Source organism: Epinephelus fuscoguttatus, linkage group LG11 (assembly GCF_011397635.1).
Source record: "Epinephelus fuscoguttatus linkage group LG11, E.fuscoguttatus.final_Chr_v1".
NCBI lineage: Eukaryota > Metazoa > Chordata > Actinopteri > Perciformes > Serranidae > Epinephelus > Epinephelus fuscoguttatus.
Window position 1 is genome coordinate 12,550,943 of NC_064762.1, and position 15,835 is coordinate 12,566,777.

Sequence of the window (15,835 nt, forward strand, 5' to 3'; positions counted from 1 at the left end):
ATTGACTGTTGTGACTGTTAAATTATTTAAAGCGTTTCGCTGAGGTTCGCTCTTTTGTCTCGTTTCACTCCGACGTACCAGATGAAATCCATTCATCATAGAAAACCGTGCAAAAGGTTTAAATGTCACTCTTTATTTATTTACCTGCGGTTTCGCGTCTACATTAACAAGCCTGAGGTTGGCTGTGGCTTAATGCATCATATATTTATCAACAGCAAACTGCAGAGCACAGCGCTCTTGATTAAATAACATGAAAATGACATGCCACTCTGAGTGATTGACAGTCCTTATCTTCAAGCACTTCCCCCGCCGGTGTGTGTTCCCTGGCACTCTGCTCTGTATCTGATGTCATAGATTACTGTGCACATTGTTTTCTCTGGTATCAACACAGTTTTTTCATAAAAGAGATGGCCCTGGATCACCAAAAAAAAAAGATTAATTCTGAAGATTAGTTTTTAATTAAAATGGTGTTATAGAAAACCACTTGACACGAGAAGTAAATGAGAAAAAGTAATCTATTTGGCTGTGGTGTGAGTGTAATATGCGTTTATTTTTCTCCACATTTACTGTGTTGCGTTGCTGCGGAGGAGACCGCAGTGGGCGTAGGAGTACAGGAGGAAAGAAAGAAAAGAGTGGGAGTAGGAAATACAACATGAAAGGGAGACAGAGAAATAGTAGAGAGAGCTGTTTTCACTGGGAGCAGGAACACGTGGCCTCCCGCTTTTCCTGCTTCCTCCCTTCTATCCTTTCCTCCTCTTTCTATTCCGCTCTGCTCCTCCTAGTAAAGATGTATGGACCATGGAGGAGCGGAGAGGAGCAGTGGAGCAGGGAGCCAGGGGTTAACACCAGCCTGACTAATGGCAGACAGAGATAAGGGGTTGATAAGAGCTGTCCTGCCAATATGAATGAGCTGTCAGTGCAACCAGCAGCATACACAAATACGGCTGCATGTGTGCACAAACACACACACAGCTGCAGTCCACACCAAAGTTTGCTCCAACATAATGTTGCATTCCTCGTGTCTCCTTGCCGTCTTTTTGTCTTTCACTCTTCCACTCGCTCTTTCTCTTCCTCCATAAGATTTAACTTTAATTAATCGACCGTTAAGCCGTTAAGCTCCACCCCCCCAAGTTACTGTTGCTACGCCTGTCAGGCTTTCAGTGCCCATGTGGTACAGATGTTTACTATGATAACAATGGCAGATCTACCACCTGAATTTCTCAGTCAGGCTCTCAGACTTATTTCTAGTTTGCGACTGCCAATCAATGACTACTGTAGCAGATTTTATCAGTTCAGTCAGGAACACTTTAGTCAAAGAAAACATTATTTCCATTTGCAGTATTATATTTGGCAGTATGGCTCTGTTCTGGGGCCTCTCTGCCTTTCCTCAGGCCTATGTGGAAAGCTTAAGACAGAGAGAGCACACCTCTCTGCCCTTCCATGCGCCTACATGGAAAGCCTAAGGCAGACAGAGCAGCAGCAAAGACCCCCCGGGAACAGAACAGAGCAGCATCAATGACAAACAGAAATGACATTGATAAGTCAGACGCAGCATGAAAAGGAGGAGCTGGGGTGGAGGCAGGTTGCAAAGTGGCTTGCAGAGGAAGCAGCAACAGTAGGCAGGTCAGAGCAGTTTAAATAGGGCGCCTTGAATGAGATTCACCAATTGGTTGCATAGAAAAGAATCATGTGATCTGTCAACTTACTCCCTTCCATCAGTCAGCTTTTTAATGTTTCTAGCTGAATTATTTAAAATAAGATCCCTGTAAAAGAGGTATTTAAGTCACTGTAAGCAATAGTCAGCACATTAGAGACTAATTTATGTTTGGTAACACGACACTTTTGAAGAGAGTCGCTCAACAGAAATGACATATTTGCGACTGAAAAAGGTGTGGCATGGCACTTTCCTTTCATGTGGCACACCTGGAGAATTTTGCTATGTCGCGGACGATGTCATGTTTTGTCATGCAGTGTGATTCGTTAGTGTTGCTATCGTTGCCACGGGGATAGTAGTTTTCAATTTACACCGACTCCGACCTGCATTCAGCGTCTCTCTTCACAGAAGCAGCCATCTGCCAGCAGCAGCTTCTGGGGAGCTGAGAGGACAGCGGCTGGCCAAACTGCCTTCACCAGGCTGACTGACAGCAGACATTTATTGAGCAAAAATAGTTTATATGTCACGGGAAGAAATCAACAGTGCCCAACCATATATCAGCCATAATATAGCAGCAAACCACCATATGCTTTGTAAAGCTATAATGTGATGGCATCCTAAGCAAAGCCAACCCATGGTGGTAGGACGGCATTATTGCTCAAGCGTATCATCCACGCTCCAGTTCCCCCCAAGGATAACAATGTTAGCTCCTGTCAGCACTGTTCCTGTTGTTAGCCCTGTTTATTGAGTTAGCGCCATTAGCTGCTAGCCATCACCTTATTGAACTTCATGTTGAGAAGCGTGTGCAGGCAATCCAACTCCACACTTTCAATCATAGATACGCTCTTTAAGTGTCATACAGGTTCTTTAAATATGCACTTGATTGTTATATTTATGATATTGTGCTAAAAGAATGTAGCTAACTAAAGCTAATCTTTCATATAAAACGTTAGCATCCTAACCAGTTTATGATTCATGTAGAAAACATAACAGCATTGTTCTTATCAGGCAGTGTACAGCTAGTTTGTAGTAGGCTATTATAAGTAGAATAAGGAAAGAGTAAGATCAGACTGCTATTTTGTTCTCACATAATCCTGTTTGCCTGCTTGGCTTGTTTTTTCAAGCCGTATATTTCCACTTGTAACTTAAGACAACAGGCTTTTAGGCGGCGTACAAAATGATGTGTTTCAAAACTGAACACTGTTATGTTGGGGTTGCTGGAGTGTAGCCTACACTTTCCCTGAATCCAATGAAGAGCAGGACAGACCGGCTAACATTAGCGTAAACTTTGATAGCATCCAGAGCAGCGTCACACAGAAGGGAAATGCTTAACAGTGGATGTGCTAGTCATAGACGGAGCATTGTTAAAGCAACTTGTGGTCCAGCAAAAGAGTCAATAGCTGACTTGGCTTTGGAAGTAGCGTTAGGGGGCTCTTTGGTCTGACCTGGGATTTAGGGCTCAACAATTATTGGAGTAACACCCAGTGATTGTTGAATAGGCCTCTGTTTAAAACTTCTTATATTAAGTAATGGAAATGGGGTGAAATATTAAGGAAAACTTTTGAAAATTCAGTGGTAAAAATGTGCAGTGGACCAGATACTGGCATACGGAGAAATCCAACAGCTCTATGGCCTCTTCAAAGATTCACACACCTTGTCCATCTGCCCAGTGAAGTGAAGACAAGAGGCCTGCGTGTGCATGAGTGTGTGATTGAGTGATTATGTGTCTAATTGCTCGCCTAAGTGGGCTTGTTTACAGCTTTTGTGCCATATTGGACCTGGTAATCTCGCTGTGTTTGCTCGCAACTCAGTACGTTGATCCCTGATTTGCTCACTGCGTGTTTGTGTGTTTGTGTTTGCTCATGTGCGTCACAGCCCACTTTAATTTTTATTTTTTTGGCTTCACAGCCTCTTCTTCTGTCACTTTCAATCATGTCGTGCTGTAAGCAAGGACTGTTTGGTGTTGTTTGTGTGTGTGTGTTTGTGCGCGCTCAGTTTGGTACACCACTCAAGCCCGGGGACAGCGAGGATAGAGGGATGGGAAGCAGAGCCCGAGGAGGGAGAGAAGAGGATGAGAGAAGGAAGGAAGGAGATAGTTGTGTGTTGTCTGGCATTCTGAAGAAGCTTTATGATTTAAATGATAAAAGAAGGCTTGGCCATGCATTATGTATTAGGCATTGTACGTGTACGGTAATTCCAATTAAGCTCTCAGCCTGGTTTAGCTCAGGGAGAGGGAGAGGGCGGAGAAAGACGTATACAGGAAATGAGAGACGTGCGGTGCAAGAATAGAAAACAAGGGTGTTAAAAATTGACCAGAGCAATCAGACAACATTTAGCGGCTATTGAAGACAAGCGGGAGAGACAACCTTGGCTGTCTTTCACAGGGCGAGACAGCAAGAAATGAGAAGGTAATAACAAGAGCGAGAGGGGGGTTGGACATCTTATGGCTACAGTTTGATGTGTCAGTTCTCTTGTCACGCTGAGTGTTTGTTCATTCACTCACAGCGCACGTCAGCTGCGAGCACACACGCACACAAGACAGGAGATGCCTCTTGTTTTCGCCCTACTGAATAGACAGACAAAGTGTTGTTTGAACCCTTAGAGAGGATTTCGAGGGGCTTTTAACCTGACACACACACACTTGTGCGCAAAAATACATACACCGCAGGACAGGTTTTCATGTTCTCCAGGCTGTTGACCTTTGAGAAAGAAAGGAAGGCATGACGGATGTATTCCCTCCTCAGTCAGATTCTATTTGCGATGAGCTGTTTGTAAAGGCGAGGCCCTGGACAGACCGCCGGGGAGAGTTGGAAACTCAAAGAGAAGGAAGGGTGAGGAGGGAAGCCTCACAGGAGGAGGGAGGCAGTATGGGTGGATATTCTGGTTTGTCAGAGGTACTGGAGACTGGATTGTTAGTGGTAGTCGACTCGAAGGATGGTGTACATGACAGGTTAACTCATGATGTGGCAAAAGAAGCAAAAACACATTCAACAGTCAAAGAAGTCCATCTTTATTCTGCTGTTTATGTGAGATCAAACTCTTAATCTGTGTAAAAAAAAAAAAAGCATGATTAATTTTGCAGTAATTAAAGGAAGAAATAAGCTTATTCTTTATCCTGAGAGTTGGATGAGAAGATCAATAACACTCATATAGTCGCAGATCAATAACACTCATATAGTCTACATGACTGGACCATGTGGGAATTTAATGTGAAAGGAAAGACATAGGAAGTGTCCATGCTGGTACCTGCGGTCATTCCACAGGCTAGTTAATAACATGTCGGGCAGAAAATCCAAAGTGTGGGATCATTTTGAGAAGGTGAAGGACGAACCCAAGGTGATATGTAAACTCATCTTCATTGGTCGACTACAAACATGATGTATCATCTGAAACATGGAAGTAGCTACATGCCCATTAGCCCACAGCGTCATTAACAGGCGGCTCGCTCAGTGTGTGACATGCACTTGTAGATAAAATATAGGCCTATATTAATGAAGGTTCATTAGTACGGTTTTGTATTTCTCTGTAATGTAGCACAGTGTTAACAATGTTACTGATACTATTCTTTCTCACACCTTCAACTCAAACCATACATAATTTAATAACTAACAGAAGTTCAGAAAATTACATCACTTGACTGCAATGGAGCCTTTAAAACCAAGAAATAAGACGTAATGTGTTAATTAGTGAGTACGTTGAATCATTTTTAATTTGCAGAATGATAGTTCTACAATTTATATCATATCGTCATGATTCCACAGAAAGTTGATAAATCAAAATATTGAATTACCACCCATACCTACCATGCTTTCATGAAGTTTAGCAGTATTAAAGGGACAGTTCAGATTTTTTGAAGTGGGGTTGTATGGTGTCGTTATCCATAAACAGTATGATACAAACAGTAGATGTCAGTCCGCAAGACCCTACTTTGGAGACGCAGGCTGGAGTCCAACACGGAAGCTAAGCAATGTATTGCTGTGGAGGGTTCAGCAACAAAACATATTTAAGCGAGCTAAATAAATCTGACCTAAAAAAATCAACATCAGTTTAAGTGTAGGCTATATCGAGAGTATTTTGACTGCTTTACCTTTACGCCAGACAGTGATAACCAGCGAGATAAAGGAGGCCATCATGTCACACTCTTCAAGCCAGACTCCATTGAAAAAAACACAGATTTAATATTGTTAAAAACAGGAGCTGCTGGTCTACCTGTGCATCAAACTGTTATTTTGTTTGTGTCATTGTGTGGCTTTGACATTTAAAAGGGTTAGTTCAGATTCACTTAAGTCACATAATAACACAAACAAACTAACTGATCGAGGAAGCAGTAGACCAGCAGCTTCTGTGCTCAGTAAGCTAAATTACTTATTTTCTCAGTGGGGTCTGGTGGCTTTGACGAGAGCATAAATGGAAACTGAAGCTGTTAATGGCCCAATGGGAAGATAAAGCGATGAAAATACTCTCAATATAGTGTATACTTAAACTATTAAAGATTTTTTAGGTGGCTAAAGTACATTTTGGTACTGACCACTTCATAGCAGTACATTGCTTAGCTCTCATGTCGGACTCAAGCCTGCCTCTCCAAACTGGAGCCGTCTACTGTATGTTAGACACTCACTATGGGTAAGTACCTGATATAACCCCACTTCAAAAAATCCAAACTATCCCCATAAGAAGTAGAAAACAGTTCCAACTGGCAGGTCAACATCACAAACAGTTGATGTTAAACTACTGTGTCTTTAATATTCAAAATAAAACTGGCTTGAAATGTTAACTATATTTTCTGTGTCGGCAACCAAAAGCTGCCTGGTCACCAGCCTGGCGACCACTTTTAAAAGTCAGTGTTGAGCCCTGAGTATTGTCAAGTAGCTGCAGATGGATGACTGTAATTGCAGCTTTACTGAAGAATATAAACGTAACAAGATCATAGTTTCTAGACAGTATGTTCAGGTGGTGATCATTTAAACGTGATTACACTCCGTTGTCTACCATATACTGCACACTTGCAGAGATGTAGGCATGAACGCTGGACGAACCACAGTGCCTGGAATGTGACAGAGCTGTTCATGCTGTAAAAAAGGACATAAAGTTATCTGCTGCGCTCTGATATCAAGATTCCCCTCCATCCCTCCATCTCTCTGCTGCTCCTTCACATCTATTTTCAGCTCGACTGTCAATCCAGCCAAGTCAGAGACTCAAATCTGCTGTCTCTCTTGACACCGTCAAACTGTAATAGCCTGGGAGGTGTGTGAGTGTGTGTTTGTGTCAGTGTGCATAGACGACCAGGCCTGTGCTCGACTGATGTTCTGTGTTTTTCTCTTTTCCACAGCGGACCAGGAAATGCAGGAAAAAGTGTATATTTATAAGTAATGTGTGTTTTTCTGTTTCCTGTCCCCAGATTGGTCGTAGCACAAGACTGAATGTATGTCCTCTAAATCTGTGCACACCCCATGTGGCTCAAACTCACTGCATGTGATTATCTACATGTATGTGTTGTTTGATCCTTTTAACTGGTGATTGAGCGGTCAGACCGGTTGTCTTGTTCTGTATGTGCCACACAGAGCTGTGTGTATTCTGTAGGTGTGAGCCCTCATTACAGCCAAACACTGCAGAAGGTGATTTCAGTGATTAGCACGCCTTCAGGTCAAATCAAGTCAAATGTATTTGTACAATGTTTAATCACGCTAACAGCTTCAAAGGGCACCACAAGACCACTTTAAAAATCAGTACTTTTTTAACCTTATTTGCCACCTTGCTCGCGGCAAGGCTCTGGAAATGGCAAAGTCGGTCTGTCGTCCACGTCTTTAAATTCAGAATGAAATATCTCAACAACATTTGGATTATTTGCATTAATGTATGAATTGTTAGTGATTTTTTTTTTTGACGGCATCTAGCACCACCAGCAGGTTTTAAGCAGGTTTTCGTTGTCCAATACTTTAGTTTATGACCAAATACCTCCAAGATGCCTCTGTGTTTACTGCTAATTAGTGTTACCATGCTAGCACAAGGTAAAAATGTTTGGTAAATGGTAAATATCAACATTCTAGCTTTGTCACTGTGGACGTCTAAATCACAGAAGTCCTTGTACATCGTGGAACTAACAGTACCATGGGAGGCTGCAGTTGGGGAAGCTTACAAACACAAAAGCCTAAAGTACTCAGACCTAGCAGCTGAGGCAGAACAACACGGCTGGCGTACCCAGGTGCTCCCTGTAGAGGTTGGGTGTGAAGGATTTGTTATGGCATCATCAACCAGGTTTCTGAAGAGTATGGGGGATCGAGGACAGGCCATCAGTTCACTATCCGAGGCTGCTGAGTGAAGCAGCAACTGGCTTTGGAAGAAGAGGAAGGATCCCAACTGGTCTGCAAGATGCCCAACACGAGGGGTAAAAGCGGAGGGGGGCACACCCTGGACGCCAGGTGTTGCTGTTGAGTTCTCTGTAAGGGTGTCGTGGGCCTATCAATGAAACACAAATGAAGGAGGGTGCCCAACTGATGACCCCGATGAAGTGATTACCCATCTCCCAGCAAGACACAAGACACCCGGCAAGTGCTGATTACTCGTAGGAATTGTAACAACAAGTCCTGTAAGCTCAACAAACTAATGATAAGAGAGTGCTGCTGTACTGAATATCAGTACAGCTGTAATTCGGTCATAGGCACAAGGCCACAGGCTGAGTGCGGAAGATAGTCACAGTAGCACCTTGAGTTTAGCCTAGTAGTCTAGCCTTCTGCTTCCCCTCACTGGGAGGAGAGCAGGCAGCAGCTCTAGAGACAGACCCCCAGTCAGCAGCTGCAGCAACCTCAATCCAGCCAGCCTCGGGTGACCAGACGGCCCCAACTCCCTGCGAAATAAGCAAACTTTCTGTTGCTGCCGTTACACAGGTTAGACCTGATGCTGTCGCTGGCCACCAGCCCGCTGTGATACCCAGCACTGGGGGTTTGTCCTGATTGGATTCAAGCCACTACAGCCCTGACCAAAGGTTCATCTTCAAAGCTGCTGCCCACTCTCCTCCTGGCAAAGCAATCCACAGTGGCGGGGAGTGAGGTGGAGGGACCATGGGGTGGCGAGCTAATTCTTGTCTCCTTTGTGGTCTGGTAAATAGAGAGAGAGAGCAGAGCAAGGAAGAGCTGACCGAATGAGTTGCAGGCAACTCTACAGTGAAACAAGATTAAATAAATCAGTGTACAGAAAACAGGGTTACTGTATGAAGCACACGCATATGCTCGTGGTCGTCTGGTGGGAGGGGCTCAGAGCAGAGAGGAGAGAGCTGCAGGAGGGGGGTTATTTTCAAACTCTGCTTTATTCTTTTTGTTGTTTGTTTGTTTGTATGTTTTGCCTTTTCCAGATTTATGCCAACCCCAGATTCTTTCTTTCACAAAACTTTTCATTATTTTTTTTTACCAGATTTATGGGCAGTACACAATGACATATTAAAGATGTCATTGTGAGCTGGTCTATGGTTGGTATACAAAACCTACAACATTCAGAGCATGAACTGAACCCATACTGTTAATTCATACCCTACTCTCCCATATCCAAATAACCCTCCCACCCTTACTCAAAGTGATAATAATAAAATAAATACTTAAATCAAACATCAGACACACACAGAAAATGATAATAGTAATAAGATAGGGAAATAAAAAAATAAATAAATAATCAGCTCATCTAATTATCGTCTGAGTGAATGGTAGCCTTACTCAAAAACTCCATAAAGGGCTTCCAGGTCTTGTCGAAGGATTTACCAGTGTCTCCAGGGGAAAATCTGATCTTTTCAAGTTTGAGGTGGTTTAGGATCTCCTTAAGCCAGCTATTTTGTGAGGGTGGAAGAGTGTGCCCCTCATCTTAAAAAAGATGAGGCGCCTAGCTAATAGAGTTGTGAAAGCCAAAACACTTTGTTTTATCAATGGGAAGTTCGGCGCTGTAGGTTTAGGGACTCCAAACAGGGCTACCGTACAAGGTGCCACCTGCTACTCAGTGGCCATTCACTCACACTGTTGTAAAGATCCAAATTTGACCGAGAGTACTTGCTGTAGTTGTGCGCCAACAATTTCCAGTGAAGGGTTTTTACAGACATGACAGATGCACTCACTTTTAGTTTTACCACTGAACACTGTTGTTCAGATAATCTGGCTATGCACTTTATGTCTTGTTTACAGCCTGTCTCGTCATCTAACTGTTGTGTTTCTTGCCTTGAATACAATATTATTTTAACCGACAGGCATGATGGGCAAAACTTTGAAAAATAGGACCCAAGCTGTGCTAACCTAATCATCCTTTGCTCCTTTATTCGTAAGGTTTGAAATCATCTTTGTGAGATATTGAGCTTGAAAATAGGTCAATGTTCACTGCAGCTCCAGAAATCCCACATAGAGCATTTGTTCTGGGCCTCTGTTCAAGCTCCAAAATAAAAAAAAAAAAAGTTTGAAGTGTTAAGTTGTTTTGAAGTGCCTCTCCTTGGTTCTAGTGTGCATTCGGCCCTTTGGAAACAGTTGGTGCACTTAAAAAATGGATGCATCTGATGCTTTCAGTGCATGTCTGCCCTTCTCCTCTCCGACTCTCTGCCTCCAACTTTTCTGTGTCATACATCTTCCACACTCCGAAGCCCTTCCCCTCCTCTCTTGTCTATTCTTTCCCTTAATTCTCATTATAGCCAGATGACCTCCTCGTCCACCTCTGTCTCAAGACTCAAAAATGTCTCCGTCTGTCTCCTCTGTCTGGCCCTCCTCCCTCCCACAGCTTGTCATGAATCATCCGGTCCCGTCTCTCAATGGAAGGGAGAAATTAAATTATTAGTCATGCATGACATGCTGTTTCGCTATAGCTGTTATATGTCAGGCTTCTGTCTCCCTTTGGTGCCAGAGCCACTGTGAACCTTCATTGTATTTGAACTGTAAATTCATCCACATCCAGGATTCTTAAACAGAAACTATGACTCTTGGGACTTCTCTTTTAGATCTGCTCACATTACCAAAAGGTAAAACTTATTTTACATGCAGAAAAACATGATCAGCAAATCCTCGAGGGGACGGTGTCACTGTCTATGATAATAGTTAAATGTCTCTCAGCTCTCATGTGATGCGTTCAGGTTCACTAATATCCATCATCGCGTTTAAAGTGATCCAGTTTTGTGTTTTTAAACCTGAATTGTCCTTCAAGAGGAAGAAATGGAGCGAGGCCAGCACGGAGATGAGAGATTTTAGAGGTGAGGGAGAGAAATCCATCCGTCCCTGCTTCCCCTTCTCTACTACAGAAGAGAAGACATGAGCTCCACATTTATAATTGATCTGCCTCAGCTCCAGAAATACCCTGACAGGGACTCGCTGTTGTCTGTGTGTGTGTGTGTGTGTGTGTGTGTGTGTGTGTGCGTACCAATGCGTGTATATGCGTGTATAGTTTTGCAAGTGCAAGCTTAATAATAGAGACAGCAAACAGGTGAGAGGATGCAGAGATGGGCTGAGTCACAGAGACGGTCTTTCCACCCCCAGCACTCAGCGTCACTTCTCTGTGGCCTGTAAAGCACTCACAGCAGCCCCGGCGGCATTTAGCTGTTTGAATTTGCATGTAATTCATTGATGTAAAGAGGCGGAAGATGGGATTAAAACATTACGTAAAGGTTTGTTTATGGCTGTGTGAACATGTGTTCAGAAGTGTTTTGGTAACTGAGAATGTTTCTCTGAAAGCTGCAAAGAGCTGCAGGAGAGGAGGCGAGGGCGTAGAATTAGAGTGAGAGTAGAACAGGCATTTCTGTTCAATACAACGTAGCAGGACTGTCAGAGCAGCAGCAATTTTATGTGTACAGTTGCCATTTTAACCGTTGTAGCAGCCTAACTTCTATATTAACAAACCGACTTGCAGCAGGTCAAAAACTCAGTGAGGTACATTTTGTGGTACATTTTCAAATAAGCAATCCGCAGCTTTTGAATATCAATATTTGTGGCCATTAATTGCATGTTTGCCGAAACATGATGTAACGTTACTGTAGCTGCCTCAGAAAAACAAGTGAGAGTCACTGCTCAGCGGACAGCTGAGAGCCAGAGACTGTGGGGGGTGTAAACAGCATGCAGATCAGCATGTTTTCGCATCTAACTGAATTAAATTTTTATTTCGACCAAACCAGAGTTGGTGATGGTTGAATAAAGTGCATGAATGGATTACTGAACAGGCCTACCGGGTATAGACCCAGGGCCCCAAAGTGTCAGAGGCCAACCGCTAGCCTTCAACTGTAAAATGTCACTCAAACTAACACAAACCAACCAGGAAGAGGCACAAATAGACAACACAGAGATGCAAAAAGACACAAAATAATTACAAAAGGGACAAACCAAATACAAAGGGACACAAAATCACTACAAAGAGTCTTAAAATAACCTCAAAGAGACATAAAAATGACCTTAAAGAGACACAAAACAACCTCAAATAAACTAAATAACTACAAAAGGGACACAGCAACAAAAAGAGACATAAAATTACCCCAAAGAGACACAAAATGACTACAAAGAGACATAAAAGTAACAAAAAGAGATATAAATGACATTAAAGAGACACAAAACAACCCCAAATAAACAAAATAACTATAAAAGGTACAAAACCACCAAAGAGACACTACAAAGAGACATGAAAGAAAAAAAGAGACACAAAATGAGCCAAAAGTGACAAAAAATAACGAGACATCAATCAAACAAAAAGAGATACACAACAACCTCAAAAATACAAAATAACTACAAAAGGGACACAACAACAAAAGAGACATAAAATGACCCCAAAGAGACACAAAAATGACTTCAAATAAACAAAATAATTACCAAAGGGGACAAAACAACCAATAAGAGACCAAAAAAATGATACAAATGGTACAAAAATTAAGTATAAAGAGACATAAAACAAACAAAAAGATACATAAAATGACCCCACAGAGACCCTTAAAGAGACACAAAACAACATCAAATAAACAAAATAACTACAAAATGGACAAAACAACAAAAAAAGAGACATAAAATGACCTCAAAGATACACAAAATAACTACAAAGAGACGGGAAAAAAAGAGAGACAAAATGACCTCAAAGACACACAAAAACGTCCTCAAATAAACAAAATAACTACGGAAGGGACAAAATAACCAAAAAGAGACACAAAATGACCCAAATTTGACAAAACTTAACTATGAAGAGACATTAAACAAACAAAAGAAACATAAAATGACCTCAAAGAGACACAAAACAAACTTAAATATACAAAATAACTACAAAAGAGACATAAAAAAGAACCAAACAACCCGGAAGTGTTTGTGTGTTTCCAGTCCTGTGCAGGAGAGGTGATGGGTCTCATAATTTGCCCATGGAACAGTGGAATAACTAAATGACTATCCAGACTAATTAAGATGGTTTTAGTGAGTTTTATTTCCTGTGGTGTTTGAAAGAAGTGTGTTTTTCAATGATTAAAAAGGCAACTGAGCAAAAATTTGTTTTAGTTTAGTGAAAGAGAGAAACTCAGACTAATGTATAAAAGTTCAAGTTTTTTAAATCAAGGCTGAAGACTTTCATTTTTACTGCTGCCTTTTATTAAGTCAAATATTTATTCATTTCGTATACGGCACTGTAACTTGTATTTTATACCTGTGTCAGTATGTTTGAGCTTGTTTTTTACTCTCTGGCTGTTTAATTGTGTTTTTGATTTTGATTTGGTTGACTTTTATTTCCATTTTCTTCTTCACTTTGTCTTGATGCTTTTGATGTTTCATGCAAAGCACTTTGAATTGTTGACGAAATGTTGTATATAAATGAACTTGCCTTGTCTATGGGAGAAGGGTGTGTGTGTGTGTGTGTGTGTGTGTGTGTGTGTGTGTGTGTGTGTGTGTGGTCACATGCCGTGGGAATGGTGGTGCACTGCTGGGTCAACAGAGGATTTGACCCAACGCTCTGACCTCATCAGGTTTCTTGAAGCGTGTAACATTGTAATCACACGCAGTCTGCAGTTGTGCTGCTGCAGCAGGAAGCTACACTTCATTGTTTCTACAGAAAACTGTGCGGCTGGTAAATCTCCAAATCTAGCAGCCACATTAAGTGTTTTATCATCCAGTGGGTGTTTAGAGAAGGTCTGCTGAATGATAGCTGCTTACCTGGCAGAGACTGATTGCACACTTGCCAAAATCCTGGCTGTTACTCTTGGCATGTATTCACAGGAATGAGGAGAAAAAAGAAACGCAATAACACTTAAAAAGGAAAGTTAGTTTCTCCTGACTCCATTAACACATGTGTGTTTACACTTCCCCCCTTCTCTCTGTGTCCCTCAGGAGACGGCCTCCTCCTGCGACAGTGAACTCCTCTCTTTGCTCCTGGACGCGGGGCTCCTGGTGGGCTGCGTCTCCTCAGCCCTGTACCCCCTGCTCAGCTCCCACATGCTGTCCCACCAGCAGGAGGGAGGCTGGGATGTGGAGAAAGCAGCCGCCGAGCTGCTGGCGGCCGGCCACGGGCCTGAGGCGGGCTCCCTGCTGCTGGCTCACCGTGGGACCCACCAGGCTCAGTTCACCTTCAACTCTGCCCTGGCCGTTCTCAGGAAGTGGCTGTGAGGGAGGGAGCGGGACAAGGTGTGACGGGAAGGGAATTTGGAGCGTGGCCACGGACTGTGGTGATGAAGCAGATTTAGGGAAGCAAAGTGGGAAGGTGTTGAGAGAGGAGTGGAATTAGATTGGATTGAGATCTGAAGGAATTAGCGCGAGGCGAGAATAGAAGTAATATCAGACCTCTGCATTTTGTTCTATAATTGGGTTCATCAGCTGAAGACACGTCAACAGCAGCTGCGGTGTCTGCCTTGAAGGTATAAGAGCGGATACCTTTAATACTGAAACATCTGCTCAATTAGAGACACACACACACGTATACCGAGACACAACCTCTGCTGTCTCTCCGTCATGAATGAATGTTCAGACTGAGGGCTGATCACAAAATTCACTTCCTGCTTGCATTTATTTGTGTGTGTTTGTCCTATTGTGTGATAAAGTAATTGAGCAGTAGCCGGGAAGCAGTGGGTGGATATTAGCCTATTGTTCCATGACAGGTTTGCCTCTTTGACGTCCCACCGTTAAACACCCTGCCTCTGCTCCATTGTTTTCCCCCTAATAATGTCTAATTAATTCCTTCTAAACAAATTAGCCCCGCAGCTGCCCCGCGCTGTGTGTTTTCATGTGTGTGCACTGATGCACAAATACCATATACGAGCGCCGACACCCCGGCGATACCGCGTCGGGCTAATGATGATGAGGAATAAACGTGTATGTGTTTGTTTACGAGCACAGTGAAGCTGTCAGCACGGTTTGTTTCACAGGTTTCATTCTGTCCCACCTTTAAGATCTGAAATGAATAAAAATCTAATGACATCAAAATGAGTGGATTCTTTCTTTACAAAAGTGCTGATGGAACATTTACGTCTTTGAGGTGAGATTTTTTTGTTCTTTGTTAAAGATATTTAAAATTCAACCCTGTGAACATTTTACTTTTCTTTTTTTTATTAACAAAGATTTGTTTTCCATCCCACAGTGAATGCACTCAAAACATTTGCATTATAATTACAGCAGTCTCTCATTGTTTCGACATAATTAAAGCCCTGTGACCCAAACATCCAGCACACACTTTTGCTTGCCCTCAAATGCACTTTTTGTTTTGTTACACAACCATTATAAAGCATTAAGCAAACAGAATGAGACACAAATGGCCTCAAAGAGACACAAAGCAACCTCAAATAACCAAACTAACTACAAAGACACAGAAAGCAAACAAAAAGAGACATAAAATTACCTCAAAGAGCACCAAACTAACTACGAAGAGACTGAAAACCAACAAAAAGAGACATAAAATGCCATCAAAAAGACACAAAACACCCTCAAGTAAACAAAATAACTACAAAAGAGACACAAAATGACCTCAAAGAGACAAAATAACTATAGAGACACATCAAACAAACAAAAAGAGACATGAAATGACCCCAGAGAGACACAAAATAACTACAAAAAGACATAAACCAAACAAAAAGAGACACAAAATGACTTCAAATAGCCACATATTGGCCACAAAGTGACATAAAACAGACATAAACATAAAATGACCCCCAAGAGGCATAAAATAACTACAGAAACATAAAACAAATAAAAAGAGACATAAAATGACCTCAAAGACACACAA

At 42.2% G+C, this 15,835-nt stretch overlaps 1 protein-coding gene across 1 annotated transcript in view; it reads left to right on the top strand.

Annotated features, from left to right (window-relative positions):
• The window catches only part of nbas (NBAS subunit of NRZ tethering complex), a 282,352-nt gene extending 267,313 nt beyond the window's left edge, over nt 1-15,039 (top strand). The window contains exon 53 of the mRNA XM_049590355.1: nt 13,951-15,039. Within this exon, the coding sequence (XP_049446312.1) occupies nt 13,951-14,226 (276 nt within the window). The 3' untranslated portion in view covers nt 14,227-15,039. The remainder of the gene's footprint in view (nt 1-13,950) is intronic.
• The last annotated feature ends 796 nt before the right edge of the window (nt 15,040-15,835 follow it).